At 44.3% G+C, this 19,843-nt stretch overlaps 1 protein-coding gene across 1 annotated transcript in view; it reads right to left on the bottom strand.

Annotated features, from left to right (window-relative positions):
* STX8 (syntaxin 8) overlaps window positions 1-17,729 on the bottom strand; it is a 233,480-nt gene extending 215,751 nt beyond the window's left edge. Inside the window, exons 1-3 of the mRNA XM_077746725.1 lie at window positions 17,677-17,729; window positions 17,444-17,543; window positions 9,362-9,456 (exon numbers count right to left, since the gene is read on the bottom strand). Coding sequence (XP_077602851.1) covers window positions 9,362-9,456; window positions 17,444-17,543; window positions 17,677-17,729 — 248 coding nt within the window. The remainder of the gene's footprint in view (window positions 1-9,361; window positions 9,457-17,443; window positions 17,544-17,676) is intronic.
* Window positions 17,730-19,843: the final 2,114 nt, after the last annotated feature.

Here is a 19,843-nt window from a genome sequence, read left to right as displayed (position 1 = left end):
CGGCTACAGACTCTGACCGGTACTGGCCGGAAGACACCTGTTCTCCTCCTCCTCTGACCTTTGACACCACAGACTTCCCAAGGAAAGGACCCCGGACAGAACCATAGCAGAGGCCTTGCGAACATGGGCGCCGGCCTGCCGCTGAGAAACACAGCAGGCAGATTACTCTTCCTCCCAGCGACCAAAGCCAAAATGATTATTCCTATCAACAGAGCAATCCAGGTCAGGGATGCCTCGGGTTCTGAGTTATAGGGGTCCGTGTCCAAGGGTGTCCGCCTAGACATCAGCATCCCCAAGAGACTCTGTAAATGATGAGAGCGGGGTCTTAATACCGCCTTCCTTCTTCCGTGTGAACGCCTATTCACACAGCTGCAATCGATTTTGAACAGCGCTACTCTGTGCGACAGGTTTGCTCTGAACGCTTTTCATTATTTAGATACACGGCATGATCCTTAAACTCTAAAGAAAACTGCAAGTAAACATTGGGGTTTCACTGTGTTTTCCTGGTGAGCGGGTTAAAGCGGGAGTCCAAAGTTATTCGTCTGGTTTTGACCATCATCTACAATCTTGAACAGCTATTCACGTTTGCGGATCTCTCTCTCTTTACAGGAATGCTAGATTATCTCTAACACCTCTTCCAACACAATTTATAAGTTATGGCTAAAAAAATATTAATAATAATAAGTCAGGGCTACATCCAGAGTTTTCTGTACTAGCTTTCTTGAAGCAAGTGAAGCGAGTTCTTCTAGGCTGAATGCAGGTGAGCGTTGTGTGCGTGCTTAAAAACAAAATAAAATGTTGATGGAGAAAGCTTCGGCTATAAAAAGAACAATGGGAGAAAGCTAACAGATACATTTTTAAAGTTTATTTTGAGAGAGAAAGAGAGAGAGGGAGGGAGAAAAAGAGAGAGGCAGAGAGAGGAAGAGAAAGAGAATCCCAAGCAGGTTCCACACAATCAAGGCAGAGCCCGATGTGGGGCTCGAACTCATGAACCGTGAGATCATGACCCGAGCCGAAGTCGGAAGCTTAACCGACTGAGCCCCCCAAGCACCCTCACAGATACTTCTGTAAGGACATATCTGACGTAAGACATACAGAGTACAAAAATAAGCCATCGCAGCATAATGGATTTTAGCTGGCTTTGAGTTTTTTTAGTGGATGGCTTATTGTTTTATTAGACCTGAAACTGGTAATCAGAGTCGCCTGGGCCACATTACCTAGTTCTGGTAATTGTAAGACATGAGTGAGGTGGCTGCTTTACATTCAGAGACGCTTTTCTGCTTCAAGAGGGACATCAAACCCTGCACGTGGGCCCAAAATATTCCCGAGAAGCTGGCAGGATCAAATGGTAGCATCACCATTTCTGGGGGGAGGGGGAGGCTGGCATGGGGGAACCATGGCCCAGGGAATCCATAACTTTTTTGGATAGAAGGAGCTAGACTGCTAGCAAAATAATCACGATTTTTAAAAAAATTTTTTTAGGCCCTTGAAGAAATTCTCCAGTAACAGCAGTCGGTAAAATTGTAAGTCCCCAAACCAATGAGGCTAAGCAGCATCAGCGGCTTTAGCTATTTAAAAAAATAATAATAAGTGAATAAACGAATTCTCTCCACATCCCAGAACGCCAGGCTTCCCCGAGGAAAATCGCTACCGTGGCTTTTCCGCTTCCCACTCGCCTGTAACCGTCCCACCTTGGACACCACAGGGTAGCAACTGTAACTAAGAAACAGCAGGCTGAAGGGCTGAAATACCTCCTCCGTGCCAATAAGAAGGCCAATCATTGGCCTTTTGATCACTGCAATACCGAGAATAAATATCCATGTGTTTCAATTAGTGGTAAATTGGCAACAAGGCAGAAGGCTTTTCTTCCTTCCCAANCAGAAGCAGTGGGCATTAATTTAATGGGACAAACCGGGCATTTTCATTTGTGGAAACTGTTAATGGCACCACAATACTAACTAGCCATGCGCTGTGCTCTGTACTCGGGCCGTCTGTGTTCAGCCACCTGGGAAAACAGAAGCTAAACTACAGTCCATTCTTACGATGAAGCGCAGATATCCCGGGCTCAGGAACTTTTCAATAATCTCGGAATAGGAAAAAAAATCTTTCTCGTCAAGACTGAAAACACAAAGACCGTGGAAGGAAAAATCCAATCTGACTATACAGAGATTAATTTAAATATCCGCGAAATAAATTTGTAAGTGACAAATCAGTAGTGGCGAAAAGGAAGGTAAAGACATAGAGGAGCACAGAAAAAAGAAACAGTAGTTAATTCTCACCGAGTGGAAAAGCATTCAGCTTCACATAGTAAAAGAGGTGCAAACAGAAACACAGTATCACCTTCACCTATCAGATTAGGAAAGTGTGGCTCGAGGTCGGAAGCAGCCACTCTGATACTGTTGGCGGGATTGTAACAAATCCAATTAATCGCCAGGCTGCCTTCTAAATAACAAAATGTTGGGGCGCCTGGGGGGCTCAGTGGGTTAAGCGTCTGGCTTCGGCTCAGGTCATGATCTCATGGTTCATAGGTTCGAGCCCCGCATCAGGCTCTGTGCTGACAGCTTGGAACCTGGAGTCTGTTTCAGATTCTGTATCTTCCTCTCTCCTAGTCAAACTCCATCTCTCTTTGTCTCTCTCTCTCTCAAAAATAAAAAACATTAAAGAATTAAAAAAAAATTTTTTTTAACATTTTTATTTATTATTGAGAGACAGAGAGACAGAGCACGAGCATGGGACGGGCAGAGAGAAGGGGAGACACAGAATAAGAAGCAGGCTCCAGGCTCTGAGCTGTCAGCACAGAGCCCGACACGGGGCTTGAACTCACGAACTGCGAGATCACGACCTGAGCCAAAGTCGGGTGCTTGACTGACTGAGCCACCCAGGTGCCCCAACATTGAAGGATTTTTAAGTAACAAAATGCAAAAGGCACATTGTTTCAAGAAGACTTTCTCCTGCAGATATATTCACATATCTACAGCCAAGACTCTGGACCAGGAAACTGGCCCCGTGCGGCTGTCACCTGGCCGCTTAGTGGCCATGCCGGGCTCCAGCCCAGCTCTTCCTGCTTTAGGTCAGGGCTTTTCCACCACATCATGCTGGACCTGACCACTACGCTCTCCGGGGGCTTCTCTACACCGGGGCTCCCGTACTGCCCCCATTTAACCTCGCCTGTTGAAAGCAATTACAATACTAGTAATACTCATTCGGAATTGTCCCAGGGACCCCCTGCTAATCTGGGAAAGCTGGAAAATTCATCAATTAGGAACACCCTCCTTCTTTGATTTTGATTTTAATCTACTGAGAGAATAGTAGCATAGTAGATTAACAGCCCTTCTGCATAGCACACTTCTCATACAGGGGTTGTTGCTAACAAGAGGCCCGAGGCTCATCCAGAAAGGACCAGGCTACACGTACGCAGACTGATGGCAGCTGGGAGGAGGGCAGAAAAGAGGGCACACGGTCAGTGGCCAGAGCCGGGAACCCCTCTTCCACCAGCCTGATGAACAGCCAGGGAAGAGAGGTCGGAGAGCAGACAAAGCCATAGTTCTCTGTCAATGGCTAGGCTGGTTTCATATAAAACTAAAGCCACATCACGGAGATGGAAGATCATATATGAAAGGAGCCGCTGATTTCATATTACAGGGCCTTACCAACTATGTGTGTGGATTTCATATTACTAGTACTTACTAACTACCAATGGGCTGAAGCCCAGCTTCTCTGGAGAAACTTGATAAGCACTTAATTAATTAATTTAATTAATATTATTGTTTTGAGAGAGAGGGCCCAAGTGAGGAAGGGGGAGAGAGAGAGAGAGAGAAGCCCACAAAGGGGGGAGGAAGAGAAGCGGGGTTCTCCCAAAGCCGGGCTCATATTTGCCCGGCGTGGGGCTCTCACCCTTGATCAGCACTTTAAACCTAAGATGAGGTGGAGCAAAGATACTGCTGGCCCTCCTGGATGCCCCGCCCCGACTCCAGCGCCTGGCTCCTTTCTTGCTAGAAGGCTTAAGAATGTTGGCAAGATTTGGGGTGCCTGGGATGGTTCGGTCGGTTAAGCCTCTGACTCCGGCTCAGCTCATGATCTCGCAGCTCGTGAGTTCCAGCCCCGCGTTAGGCTCTGTGCTGTCAGCTCGGAGCCTCCTTGGGATTCTCTCTCTCCCTCTCTCTCTCTCTGCCCCTTTCCCACCCACTACCTAAAAAACAAATCAAAACAAACTTTAAAAAAGAACATTGGCAAGTTCTGCTCGTGAATTAATGGCTCCGGAAAAGGGAGAAGTGTGCAGGGACTTATTTTTTGGTGCCATCACAGAGCCACCTTAAGAGGACAGCTCAGTCTAAGGTCCCAGAGGCCACACTTTTCTGGTTCACGTACTACTTCATCCTTTTTTTCTTTTTTTTTTTTTTTTTTAAGTTAACAAACCCTACTGAGTATGTATTCAAGGCCGGGACCTTAGCTTTCTGGAAGCACTGATCACAGTTTGCAAGGGCTATTTTAATACCAGCGTTTCTTGCGTGCTTGGATAGGACCTCATTACAGGACTGTAGACTCCATGAGGACCACCTGTAAGTCCCCCGTGGTGGCTGAACTTGTTACAATAGTGACAGAAGCATAAGCAGCAGCTAATCCCCAAGGAGGGCTCACTGCACACAAAGCACCTTCTGTGAACGTTCCTGAACCCTCGGCAACCATTCTGTAGGCCAGGTGTACTTTCATCAGCCCCATTTTACAGACGAAGAGTAAACAAAACAAAAAACAAGGCACAAAGGGGTTAAGTAACTTGTCCAAGGTCAGTCACACAGTCACTCAGTGTTGAAAGCTACCTTTTCTTGTCACCCCTGGGAGGAGGCACCGGTCCTGTGAGGGGCTTTAAATAGCTTTCCTCTGGCTTCTACAAAAACCTTGCCAGGGGAGCATATTTAATTCTACTCTAGAGAACAGGCTGAATCGCGCTCTGGCCTTGAGGAAGGGGCAGAGCTGGTGCTCAGTGTCACTTCCGTCTGGGTCCACAGGCCTTGTCGCCACTACAGCAACAGTGCCGATTTCTGGACCTGGTGGAGAAGAGTGTCCCCACAAATCGGGGCGGGGGGGGAAGGAGACTCTCGTAAAGGCTGCCAATTATACATTTTGCCAGGTATGGATTTAAATAAAAAAAAAAACCAGAGCAGACCAAACTGCCATCTACTTTTATTATCTTGGTAACAAAGCAAGGAGCTTTTTAACATGGAAAACTAGAAAGAATGTGACAGAGTATAAATCAGACAATCCCTGCCGACATAAAAACGGTCCTGTCCTTATTCGTCTCTGGAACTGTCACACGGACAAGCAGCATGTGTGAGAACTGCTTCACCTCCACTGGAGCCACGAGGGGCGCTCCCTAAAATCTATCGGGTTAGCCCCCCAACATTTGCATTCATTCGGTTATGGCGATCGCTGCATCCGTCCACCCATCTACCTGTCTTCCTACGCTTTTACCCCCCAAAAAGACAAAAGGGAAAAGCTATTCAGGAGTAATGGGGGGCTCAGTGGGTTAAGCATCCAACTCTGGATTTCGGCTCAGGTCATGATCTCACGGTTGGGGAGTTCGAGCCCTGCGCTATCAGTGCAGACCCTGCTTGGGATTCTCTCTCTTCCCCTCTCTCTCTCTGCCCCTCCCCTGCTCGCACCTTACTTTTTAAAAAATATTTCTATAGGACTTCTCCCAAGACTCCAGAATACCTTTTTATTGGGAACCCCTTGGTACAGAGACTTTAAAATTCTCCTTAGTCAAGACGCTGCCTTTGAAAACCCAACAGAAAGACGAGATGGCGTAAGGCCAATTCTAAGAATAATTTTACTACTACCTGACGTTTCACATACAGCCTCCCGCAGCACATGACTTTCCTCAACCAGAGAAGCAATGAATCACTCCTGTCTCCGAGAAGCACTGTGAATAGGAATTCATGGGTTTCAGCAATTTTACGCTCTCTGGCTGCAGGGCTTTGGTTTATGAATCGCAAACTAACCAACTCAAAAGCACAGGCCTTTCGTGTTAACTTCACATCCCTTCTGGCCAGGGGAACATACTTCTCAAAGAAACAGCACCAGTGTCTTGGGCCTTAACGCCATGAATTTAGTTGTTTAGAAGGTGTGTGCCTAGGACTTACGTTGCTGGCAATCCCCAATGTTCTTTGGGAAAGCTTCAACAAACGCATAAATTCATTAAGTAAAGCGCTGCAAACTCTCAACTACCCAACGCAGTACGGGAATGCAGTGCTCAAATAGTCACGTTAAAAAAAGTCGCCCAGCATTAATTACGCCTCAAGAAAAGAAAGAATTAAACTGTCACTCTGTTGACGATTTATGGACAAAAAATTTTCGAAGAATTACAACGTCATAAAGTATACCTAATAAAGCACGGTGAACACTGTTTAATCTCTCTGATGATTAAGGAGGGCCCTGAGGATTTGCATTATAAACAGGATTTGTTTTGGCACTAGAACAGCCTGCCAATTAATGGGGAATTCTAGCTGAAGACACGCCAGGTGACAGATGACTGTGTTATTTCTACTGAAGAAGAATTCAGCTTTTAAACAACCGGCTTTGGGGCCAGAACGGCCCCGCAGCTGAGTCTAAGCTCTTCCACTCCCCGGCTGTGGGGTCTGGGGCAAGTTACTTAAGCTCTTAGATTCCTCTCCACAGCCTAACACACTCCCCTGCTGGGACGCAGGATTCTTTTTCTAGCTCCATCCACAGCTTGGGGCACAAAGGTTGACCTGGCCTCACTACCTTTTTGTTTTGTTTTGTAAAGAAAATAAGGAACCACAGACACAAGCCAGTAATACGAGGTCATTAGGGCTCACGAGGGGCTATCTGACACATCTTAGATCTGGAAGATACCTACTGTGGAAATTATTTGAAATAGTTAGGAAGAGGAAGGCCGAGGGAAGGGAAGATGCGGGGGACAGGAGAAGAGTTAAGAACAGGCCTTCGAAACAGAGAAACTACCTCCTTTCCACTCTAGCAAAAGAAATGGTCTCCCTGCAAATACAGAGGCCTTGAGCGCCCCCATGGGGCGGGTGATCTGAATTCGGTCCCCAGTGCGGGTGGTGTTTCCAGTGGAAAGAGACGCGCGATCATTTGAAAAACCTACCTAAGAAAGAACGCTGTTACAGCCCTGCTTTGTCCTACAAAATCCTACGTTATCCACAGTAACATCCTTAAATACTTCCATAATGTAGTTAATAGCTCTGTTCAGTATTTTAAAATATTTGTAGAGATGTTTAGTGCTTCATTCAGCAAATTGCGAGATGACCACAAAACCAACTAAGAGATTTCACAAGACGGTCTGGCCGAAAGCACTCAGAACAAAGTCAAGTCCATTATTACTGCCACATGCTTCTCTGTAACTAATAACTAGCAGGAATCCCTAGTAGTGAAAAAGTAAGAGTTCTTAATTTGTTTCTTTTTATGCCCTATAGTTTGGCACATAAATATTATAAGATGAATAGCACTCAGATACCTTAATAGAATTTAGCGTACACAATTGTTAATATTACATCGTGAAATAATTATTTAGTTACCTTTTTAACATATGTGCTTTAGCTAACAAGAAAATGAGTTTGCATACCTTACCTCACCTGCAGACTTCCTGACACTTGGTCCCGGAAGTGGAGAAAATTGCCGAGCTGATCAGAAACTACCTGAGGTCGACATATCAAGACTTGTTGATTTTGATAAAATGCAAACTCTTTATAATAGTGTGCAGTAATAAATGATACCAGATGGGAGGTAAAGTTACAAACTAAATGTATCTATCAGAATATTCCAACTCTGTTGGGGCACCTGGGTAGCTCAGTAGGTTAAGCGTCCGACTTCGGCTTGGGTCACGATCTCAGGGTTTGTGAGTTCAAGCCCTGCGTCGGGCTCTGTGCTGACAGCTCAGAGCCTGGAGCCTGTTTCAGATTCTGTGTGTCCCTCTCTCTCTCTGACACTCCCCTGTTCACGCTGTCTCTCTCTCCCTCTCAGATTAAATAAAACATTAAAAAATTTTTTAAAATTTATTTAAGAATATTCCAACTGGGTTAAAAAATAAGGCCTCTGTTCTTTATTGAAATTAAACTTCTATTTGTAACCTTAGTGTGTTAGTAACTGAAAATTTGGAAAATCACGAGATTAATCTAAACGAACCTCCCTGGTAGCATAAAGGGGTTACGCTTGGAGAAAACAATTGCTAAAACATTTTCTACAATTTTGTCTAAAAGGCAATATTCCTACGTTTTCCCATTTCAAATCAGGCAGTAGCACCGTTTCCTGAAATACCAATGTCTGGCTTCTTGGTACAAAGTGACAATTGAAAAAATGATGAGAGAGGACCAGTCGGAGGCTGGTTTTCAAGCCCCTATAAACTCAGATTGAAAGGGCTGGTTCAGGGAAGGGAATTCGAGAATTTAACTTGATTAGATGACACACTTCTAAAAAAAAAAAAAAAAAAAAAAAGCTTCAGTGCTTGGCAGGGTCAGTGGGAGGTAAGGTGCAGGTCACAGCCCAAGTTGCTTCAAGCAAATGTTCTGCTCCCCACCCACTTCCCCAGCCTCCCAAAGCACCCTGGGGGCTGTGCTTTTCAAAGAACATTAAGGGAGGGGCGCCTGGGTGGCTCAGTCGGTTAAGGGTCCGATTTCGGCTCAGGTTATGATCTCGTGGTTCGTGGGTTCGAGTCCCGGGTCGGGCTCTATGCTGACAGCTCAGAGCCTGGCACCTGCTTCCAATTCTGTGTCTCCCTTTCTCTCTGACCCTCCCCTGCTCATGCTGCCTCTCTCTCTCTCAGAAATAAAGAAAAAATATTAAAAAAAAAAAAAAACAAGAACACTAAGTCAAAGGAATCACATCTCCTTAAGGCAAAGGAGTCACGTCTCCGTAATCTACATAAACAGAAAAGAAAAAGAAAAAAAAAAAACCAAAGGTCTATGGTGGCTATTGGCGTTGGCCTCTCGGAAAAGAAAATGGATCACTCAGAGCCCTGGAAAGTCCAGCATAATCCATGGAAGGCCTCCTGGTGGGAGCAGTAGCTCCCCGCCCTCGGGTCATGTGGCGGCGCTGGACTCTGGGCAGAGACTGCACAGTTGCCTCCCCAGTAAAGGTCACACCCAAAGAGCAGCCACATGAGTTCATTCGTCAGTCTATGCTTCCCCTCCCCAGCGTTTTCACTGCAGGGTATACAACAGACACTTAAAATAGAAATCGAGATTGTGGGCAATATTTGGGAACCCAGGTCTTCCTCAAGCTGTGGAAAAAAAAATCTGGGTGGCCCGGATTCCTTCCTTTCTCAGAATAAGACCGCTTTTTTCCTCCCACCCAAGAGAAGAAGTGGAAATGTTTACATGGATACATCTGATGTGTTGACACAGCTCTTAGCAATAAGTCCTTCAAAAGGGCGATCTTTTCCTTCAGACTCTGCAACAAAGCTCTGATTGTCACGGTCAGCTGGAAAGAAAAGAACACATCCTAAGTGCGCTGGTCCAGAGGTGGGGGGGGAAGGGGTCTACGAAAAATATCCCGTAAAACATCATGATTCCTTCAAGGACCAGCTGGCGGAGACGCTTACCTTCCCAAGGACACCCTGGGGTGCTAAGCCACCCACCTGACGCCAGCATCCGCTCTACAAGGGGACCCAGTGGAGAGCCAGCCCCTACCTGGGTACACAGTGACTGGAAACCGGCCCCCTGGCCCTCACAGTCTGAATCCTGTCCCCTGAGCATCTACCCTCTGATCCCACTTCTCTGCCGTGGAGCCACGCAGGAAATTGGGCTCCCCGGTCTTCACTCGCCAGTGAAAACCCCAGGCTCCCTCAACCTTGCTTCAGATGACAAGACATCAGGTGGCGCTGCAATCCCGGCTGGTCTGCTCCGAACACACTGGTTTACTTAAAACGCAGGTAGAAGTTTTATAGCAGCGCACTCCTCTCCCCGATGCTCACCACCCGTCACTCCTTTCCCAGGACTGCGTGAATTTTCTCAGTAGGTTCTACAAACCAGGAGGAAATTGCTGCTTGTGACTCCTGAGTGCTACCTTAAAGAATGAGGGCGGGGATGGGGCGCCTGGGTGGCTTAGTCGGTTAAGCGCCCGACTTTNAAAAAAAAAAAAAAAAAAAAAAAAAAAAAGAATGAGGGTGGGGAGGACCTCCGGGGGAATGAGAAAATATGAAAAATGAAGCTGTCCACGTAAATTAAATACAGCCCGCCGTGCGGGAAGTGGGAGGCAGGTGTACCAAGGCGGACCCGCACAGATTTCATCTGCTACCTTGTGCAAAGTCACAATCACAGAACCTCAGGGGAAGCAAGGGCTCCCGCCCTAGGATTCGCAGGGTCACAGGCACCAAGGGACAAACAACAGAACCCCAGGGGCGGGCCAGGGGCTTACACACGTCAAGCAACCCTCAAAGGTATCAGCGGCCAAAGATGTCTAACCTTAACTATTCTAGTACCTCTGGGAATGGTGGAGAAGCCACCCACAGTGTTTATGAGGAAATACCAAGGAGAGCAGATTTCCCCTCGTTCCAGAAGAGCAAAACAAACAAACAAACATAGCACCACACACACATACACACACACACACACCCCAAACTAAAGAACAGTCTACAAAATTAGAGCTCAGAAGCATTCAAGAGATGAAAGAGTATGTGGCCATTAAAAAAGTACGATGGAAATCTCGATTTGCCGACATAGAAAGACAGCCAGCATAATTTATTAAAAGAGAAGAAAATCAAGTCATAAAATGAATGTCACCCACAGAGGAAAAAAATCAATCTAGGAACTAAATATTTCAAAATGTTAAGGGCAGTTATCTCTAAGTAGTGGATTTTTTAAATATTTTATAAGAAAATGGTTACTTTTATAATCACGAAAAGCTTTCCATTATCATAATCTGCAGGAAACTTTCCAAAGCACAGAAAAAGGTGGAGAGCCTAATTTGTATTTTAAGCTAATACAACCCTGATAACAAGCAGTGACAGAGTTATTGGAGAAAATAAAGAAACAATAAGCAAACAAACCCGATCTCCTGTAAGGATTATAAAACATAAAAGTCTTTAAAAATATTAGCAAAGTAAATTCAGAATTACATTAAAATGACAACATACCATCACCAAGTAGGGTTTATCCTGGTAATTCAAGAAGAGTTTGACGTTAGCAAATCTAATATTAAAGCCGATAGTGTTAATGATTACAAACAGAATGAATGTATGATGAATAAAGCACAGAGGACACTAATTAAAAACAAAACAGAAAGAAAGAAAACTAAGAATGGAGCGCTACTACCTTAACCACAATATTTTTCAACATTGGTCTAGAAGGTCTGACCAACACAATAAGACAAGTTAAAGAAATACACAAGGGCTGAAAAAAAAGAAGGCGATGAAATTATCATAATGGGTAAATGGAGAAGTCTATTTGGGAAAGTTAAGCGAATCCACTGACAAATTACTAGAAACCACAAAAGAAGTCAGTCTGGTAATCTTAAAATGAAAACAAACAAAACAAAAAATCAAGGGCATTTCTAAATTTAAGAAACAGGTAGGGAGAATTTCTTTTCATTATTTTTTTTAAACATCATTAACAAAACCAACAAAACCTAAAATAATATCTAGCACCGTGCCTGGCACGTTGTGACTGTGCAGTAAATACTGTTGGAGAAATGAATGAAAGGAAACACTCGATATTGTAAAAATGTAAATGTTCCCCAATGAATCTATGAATTAACTACACGTCTATTCAAAGTCCCATCTGGAGTTCTCTTATGGGAAAAGAGGCAGTAATTGAGGCACAGCACAAAAGAATTGTAATGAAGCTATGAGAAATTATTCTAAAACTTGGATAAAGAGAGATTTAAAAGACAAGGAATATGTGTGATAGAGGAGGACTTAAATGATGAGATATTAGTCTGCATAAAAACGACAAGAGAGGCGCCTGGGTGGCTCAGTTGGTTAAGCGTCCAACTTCAGCTCAGGTGATGATCTCACGGTTCGTGAGTTTGAGCCCCGTGTCAGGCTCTGTGCTGACAGCTTGGAGCCTGGAGCCTGCTTCGGATTCTGTGTCTCCCTCTCTCTCTCTGACCCTCCCCTACTCACACTCTCTCTCTCTCTCAGAAGTAAATAAAACATTAAAAAATTTAAAAAAGAAAAAAAAACGACAGGAGTATGATGCTGGCAGTTAACGAAAGCTTCATTAGGGCGATAGAAGGTCCAGGAGTCATATCATCATGCAAAAAAAATAAGAACCTTCGTATCTTTTTTTTTTTTAATGTTTATGTTTGAGAGACAGACAGACAGAGCCCAAGTGGGGGAGTGGCAGAGAGAGGGAGACACAGAAACTAAAGCAGGCTCCAGGCTCCAAGGTATCAGCACAGAGCCTGACACAGGGCTTGAACTCACAAACGCCAGATCACGAACTGAGCAAGTTAGATGCTCAAACAACTGAGCCACTCAGGCACCCCAGGGATATTTCATATCTTTAAGGGTCAGGTAAAGAATAATTTAGCAAATGGGAAAAAATAAAATTAGGTGCCTACAACATAACAAAATAAACTTCAAATATTTTAGATACATGTTTAAAAATAAAATAAAAACAGAAGGAGAGATTAAAGAAAATTTGGACGATTAAATATTTAGATAATCTCTGGGTATGAAAGAGCTTTCTCAGAGGCACGTGATTGGTTCAGACAGTTGAGCAACTGACCCGAATTCAACTCAGGTCATGATCTCAAGGTCTGTGGGATTGAGCCCCACAACAGGCTCTGCTCTGACAGCATGGAGTCGGCTTAGGATTCTCTCTTTCCGTCTCTCTCTCCACCTCTCCCTTGCTCACACTCGCTCTCTCTTTCAAAATAATAAATAAATTTAAAAAAATAGGTTACGGACATATACTGACAATTCACAAAGGAAGAAAGAGAAGTATCCAATAAACACACGAAAATATGTTCAATGACAGAAATTATTTTCTAAAAAGCATATGAAACTATTGTATACTTGCACCTAACAGAATGAGAAAGATTTTTAAAAGATAATCAGAAATTGGGACAGAATTGTATGTTCAAGAGGCTTAAAATTTTATACAACCCAAATCCAGAAAGTCTACACTGGGCAACTTTTCTACCACAGGCCACACTGAAAACTCATTTATAATTAGAAATTAACTATCCAAGATGATGTACCAGTTAAATGAATCAGAGATCTAAATGTAAACGAGTGAAACCATATGTTTATTCGAAGAAAACAAATAAATCCCCTCACATTCCAGAAAGAACAAAAGTTATGAGTGAAAATACAGAAGCAATTAATGATTGCTAGCCAACTCTGTTTAAGAAAACAAAACCATGCCAGGTGATACCATAAGCAAAGCCAAACAACAAACAATAAAGAAAATAAATTATAATATGTCATCAAGAACAAATTTCCATACTATATAAGGAACTCTTAAAGACTAAAAAGACCAACAATCCAATTTTTCAAAAAAGGCAAAAAAGAAGAACTTCTCAGGAAAACATACGTAAATGACGTGTAAGCATGTGAAAATGCACTTCGCTTGATTCACATACGGAGGACGCACATTTGAGACGACACCGAAATACCATATCTCACTTATCAGACAACACCCTCTTGTTGGCCAGCTTGTGGAGAAATAGAAACTCATGCATTACCGGTCAGGGTACCGAAGGGTCGGCACCTCTGTGGAGGGGAATTTGGCGACAGGTGATAAGAAATCACATCCACCCAGGTTCTGAGAATTCACCCTTAAAAGACACCTCCACAAATAAAAGGGGAAGAAAAACATAAAGCTATTTATTACAGCATTATTCATAACGGCAAAACAGGAGATAGAATGTAAATGCCCATCCTTAGGCAGGGTGAGTAGACTAGAGCACATCTGTGCAACAGCACACTACGCAGTCCTAAAGAAGAACAGCGAAGGTCTTGAAGAATGAATATGCAGAGATTACTACAATACAGTATTAAATAAACAGAGTAAGATGCAAAGGAGTATCTTACGTAAAAGAAAGAGAAATGAACGCGCGCGCACGCACGCGCGCACACACACACACACACACACACACACAGATGCTTGTTTCTACAAAAAGTACCNAGAAATGAACGCGCGCGCACGCACGCGCACACACACACACACACACACACACACACACACACAGATGCTCGTTTCTGCAAAAAGTACCAGAGGAAGAGGAAACCAGAAATGAAAACGATTACATGGAGAAGTACCAAAAATTAATGGTCAGTTTATCTTCGACAAAGCAGGGAAGAAGACAGTCTCTTCAACAAATGGTGTTGGGAAAACAGAACGGTGACATGCAGAAGAATGAAACTGGACCACTTTTTTAAGCCAAATACAAACACAAACTCAAGCCGGATGAAAGACCTAAATGTGAGACCTGAAACTATAAAAATGCTAGAAGAGAGTACAGGCCATAGCAATCTTTTTCTAGATATGTCTCCTGAGGCAAGGAAAATGAAAGCAAAAATAAACTACTGGGACTACATCAAAATAAAAAGCTTCTGTACAGCGAAGGAAACAATCAACAAACCTAAAAGGCAACCCACTGAATGGGAGAAGATATTTGCAAAGGACAAATAAAGGGTTAGTCTCCAAAATCTATTAGTCCAATAAAGGGTTAGTCTCCAAAATCTATTAAGAATTGATACAACTCAACACCCAAAAACCAAATACAGTAAAACCTTGGACTGCGAGTAACTTGTTCTGCGAGCATTCCACAAGATGAGCAAACACTTCTAATAAAATTTAACTTGATAAACGAGCTATGTCTTACAATACGAGTAGTATATGCCGCTGAATGTCATGATCACAACTGAGCCAATGGTTCTCTCTCTCTCTCTCTCTCTCTCTCTCTAGCTGTGGGATTGTGGGTGATCAGCTTCCATGCTCGGATGCTCAGTCTCAGGCCACAGTGAGAAATCAGTGATTTTTCAGAACTTTGGAAGGTGCCCTCAAGTGGCACTAGTGTATTTTTGTCACTTCAAAGCACCCATGGATAGTCCTTTGCTTTTCCAGACAAGAGTGAGCTTCACAACACTTTGCTCCAGTCTAGGTCAGGCTGCCTGCAGCTAGAGACCCTTTCCTCTGCTGCCTTATACCCAGTTAAATGAAATACAGTCTATGACACAAGTTTATTAATACCGTACTGTAGCCAACATCCGTTAGTGATAGTGAAAGTCGTCCTACACAGTAACCCTCCTCTCTCTTGTCTCCCTCACACCACCACAAAGGTTTTTAAAAGTAAGTGCATGTTGTTTATTTTTCTTTATATTTTGCATTTTCTTTATTATCTTATTATATTATGGTACTATAATCATTTTTATATGAATATTTTTGGGTTATGGAACAAATCATCTGAGTTTCCATTATTTCTTATGGGGAAATTCGCTTTGATATACAAGTGCTTTGGATGACACGCATGTTTCCGGAACATATTATGCTCGCAAACCAAGGTTTCACTGTAATCCAATTTAAAAATGGGCAGAAAATATGAACAGGCACTTTTCCAAAGGAGACATCCAGATGGCCAACAGATACATGAAAAGATGTTCATCATCACTCCTCCTCAGGGAAATACAAATCAAAACCACAATGAGATATCACCTCGCACCTGTCAGAATGGCTAGAATCAACAACACAAGAAACAACAGATATTGGCGAGGACATAGAGAAAAAGGAATTCTTGTGCACTGTTAGCACCTCGTGGCAGGAATGCAAACTGGTGCGGCCAATGGGGAAAACAGCATGGAGCTTCCTCAAAAGGTGAAAAATAGAACTACCCTACGATCCAGTAACTACACTACTGGGTATTTACCCAAAGCACAGATTCAAAGGGACACAGGCACCCTAGGTTTACTGCAGCTCTATCTACAATAGCCAAATTATGAAAAGAGCCCAAATGCCACTGATAACTGAACAGAGAAAGAAGATGTGCTGGATACACACGATGGAACATTACTCAGCCATAAAAAAGAATGAACTCTTGCCATTTGCAACAACATGGATGGAGCTAGAGAGTATAATGCTAAGTGAGAGAAGTCAGAGAAAGACAAATACCATACGATTTCACTCACGTGTGGAATTTAAGAAACAAAAGAGCGAAGGGAAAACAAAAGAGAGAGAGAGCCGAACCAAGAAACAGACTCTTAACTGCAGAGAACAGATGGTTCCTGGAGGGGAGGGGAGGGATGGATGAAAAAGGTGAAGGGGATTAATGAGCACCAAAAAAAAAAAAAAAAAAAAAAAAAGAAAAAAAAAAAAAGAAAAGAATATAAACAGATGCAAAGGATAGCACAGAATGCAGAAAAAAAGAATCCATTGTAATAACTTTAGANAAAAAAAACAAAAAAAAAAAAAAAAAAAAAAGAAAAAAAGAAAAAGAAAAGAAAAGAATATAAACAGATGCAAAGGATAGCACAGAATGCAGAAAAAAAGAATCCATTGTAATAACTTTAGATTAACTTCAGTACTCTTAGTGAGATGTTCTAAATTAAAAAAAAAAAAAGTAAAGACGGGCACCTGGGTGCTCAGTCAGTTAAGTGTCCGACTTTGGCTCAGGTCATGATCTCACAGTTCATGAGTTTGAGCCCCACATCAGGCTCTGTGCTGAGAGCTCAGAGCCTGAAGTCTGCTTCGGATTCTGTGTCTGCCTCTCTCTCTCTCTGCCCCTCTCCTGCTTATGCTCTGTCTCTCTCTCTCAAAAATAAATAAAAAACACTAAAAAAACAAAAAGTAAAGACAAACTCAAACCTAAGGTCTGTGGTGGTGCCTGTGTAGTAATTCTGAAACTGTTTCCTGCAACCCATAAGACAGACCACATGAACAAATAGATCTCTCTGGCACTTTTCTGAGGGCCAGAAAAGAAAAACACCAATTTGGAATGGGGGAAGGCTAGAAAGAAACCCGCGCTGCGGGGGTCTCAATTGAAGGTGCTAGGGTGAACCCATGAGGGTCTAGAAAACATATTTCCCCCACCAAATCCTACCACTGTTTTTACACAGCCTTCAAGCTATTTACATTTTTACATGGAAAATGTCGAAAAGGCCATTCTCCTCTTGACAAGAACAGATCCTCAAAGAGGTGAGGGTGTCACCTCTTGTCCTGCAGAGCCTGAAAGATTTACTCTCTGGGGTCTGAGCTGGACTCGGAAATTGTTAGAGACTTTTACGGTTAAACAGGAGAGATTAAACAGCCATCATGCTTCAATCCGTCTCAGGTACAACGACTGACTGATTGATTGTAAGGTCAATGCATGTAAGCTTCACAGCCACACGGACGGACGGACAGACGGACGGACACACACACACACACACACACACACACACACACACAGCCTTAGCAGTAGGAGGGTTTGCAGACCTCAGAGCTCAAACGAGCCACCCTGGGGCCTAATTCTTTCCTGCCCTTACCCTGATTGTATTTTCTCCACTTCTTCCGTGCTGATTTTGCTGCTGGATTTTCTCGGCAATTTCTTGTGCAATTTGGCAGGTGGCATCGTATGTGGAGAACCTGCATCAGAGGCATAAAGGACAAGGATGCTTCAGGCTCTTGAAAAGCAACCTTCTGTGTGATTTGAGCTTCACTTGTTAGCTCTGGCCACCAAGTCAAACAGGAAGGACGACGATAGTAAATCCAGCAACACGCATGGCTATTACAGGAAATACTGTGAGCTGGGCTCTGTTCTGAAGGCTTCATTTGCAGCAACTCACTTAATCCGCACAAAACACCAGGGGACGGGCATCATTCCCATCGCCATCTTACGAGCGAGAAAATCAGCCTGAAGAGGTAGAGCCACTTGGCCAAGCGGTACCGCCTGCTGCGAACTACACCCCGAACCAGCTCCCAACCACTTCACCGCTGTGCCGCCGGCAACATGTTTGAATTCATCCACTTACGGAACATTCGACGAACACTTATGGAAGGGCTCCTCTGTACTGAGCACCGTCCCAGGCACGGGCACGCAGAGCAGCGAACCAGATGGGCAAAGTCCTTGCTCAAGGAGCATAAGGTAAATAAGACCCAACATGTGGAGGGCCGGTAGGTGCCGACAGGAAAATAAGACAGGAAAAAAGAACAGACAGCAACGAGCAAGGAGGGGAAGCCAGGTGTCTGGGGAAGAGCTTCACAAAACAGGAACAGCAAGTCCTGTTTATGCTACAACAAACGCGCTGGGGACTTGGGGGCGCAGGACACCCCCTCCTGACATCTAAGCTTGCAGGACCTCTCTCAAAACATTTGCTGGGTTTCTATTTGTTATTCAAAGGGTTGGGAGGCTTTGAAAAATCCACAATAAATTCCCCAAGGTCCCTTGCTTTTTCCTTCTGTGACAGCCTTTTCACCTCCTGTCTGTTTTACAGAGAACAGCTAAGCGCACCTTGCGTCTCTACCAGGAGGCCCTGCTCTGAAGAGGACGGACTAGGGCTGTCCTACTACAAATGTGGAAAGTGGCTGTTTGCCCCAATGTCCCGATTTTGGCTTGAAAACGTGAACAATCCATTTCTTAAAAATCTTTCAGGGCACCTGGGTGGCTCAGTCAGTTGAGCGTCCGACTTCGGCTCAGGTCATGATCTCACGGTTCGTGGGTTCGAGCCCCACGTCGGGCTCTGTGCTGACAGCTCGGAGCCTGGAGCTGCTTCGGATTCTGTATCTCCCTCTCTCTCTGCCCCTCCCCTGCTCACACTGTCTCTCTCTCTCTCTCAGAAATAAATAAAACATTAAAAAAAAAAAACCTTTCAACTCCCCACACATTACTCATCCACTGAGGGAACTCAGCAAATGTGTTTTTCAATAATGGAAAACAAACACAACAATCTCCAGTTGCTTCCCTTAGCAATCTTACTAGAGTAATCACGGCGATGGGTAACAAACTGAGTACCTGATCTGGGCCAGGTCCTACTTCTGACGTCAGGAGGTAGGATCTTTGACAGCGCCCCGTTCTACGCTGAAGGAGCATCGCACATGTGTGCGTGTGAAACTGTGTGTTCACGTGTACAAAAAAAGAGCCAGGGACACAACACAAGGTTAAGAAAATTAGGAGGGGAGCTGATAAGGAAAACAGGGTCCTGGTTCCCAGCTGTGCCACATTCCTCCCTTTCCCCTCCACACTGTTGCCTCTGGAGAGAGGAGCGCAGGTCTGGCTCTGTGGTCCCAGACGAGACCTACGGAGATCGATACTAAGGTGCGACACACCGCCCAACAACAGTGGAGCCTAAGTGGCACGTGCTCCTGGAGCTCGGGAGGGAGGGACAGTAGTGTCAGCCGAGGCACTCGGGCTGGACAGGGCTGGACCAGGAGATGACACCCTGGGCTGAGCAGCGAGGTTGAGGGGCACATTCGGCTGAGCAGCCCTGGGTAAGAGGGTAAGGTATAAAAGTGGACAGATGCGTGGAAGTTAGTTTTGGCAGAGCCTTGAACACCAGAATTATCAGGGGAGGCTTTTGAAAAAAAGAGGACTTTGGAGCTGTAGGGGATCCTCTGACACACTGAGTGAGCCCCTGAACAGGTCTAGGAAATGCAGAAGGTCAAAGTCCCACATGGTTTGCTCCCAATCTTCCCGCTCCCACGTTAGCCTTGGAAATCGCTGGTTCATAATCTTAACAACAACACAACGGAGTCCAGGCTCCCAGCCCCAAGCATCCTGCTTCAACGGGAATGGTTTTGGCTTTTCTTAGTTTTGTTTTTTGTTTTTAATCTTTACTTTTGAGACAGACAGAAACAGATCATGGGCAGGGGAGGGGCAGAGAGAGAGGAAGAATCTGAAACAGGCTCCAGGCTCCAAGCCGTCAGCAGAGAGCCCAATGCGGGGCTCA

Source organism: Crocuta crocuta, unplaced genomic scaffold, assembly GCF_008692635.1.
Source record: "Crocuta crocuta isolate KB4526 unplaced genomic scaffold, BGI_CrCroc_1.0 scaffold139, whole genome shotgun sequence".
NCBI lineage: Eukaryota > Metazoa > Chordata > Mammalia > Carnivora > Hyaenidae > Crocuta > Crocuta crocuta.
This window is presented reverse-complemented; position numbering and strand designations above follow the sequence as displayed.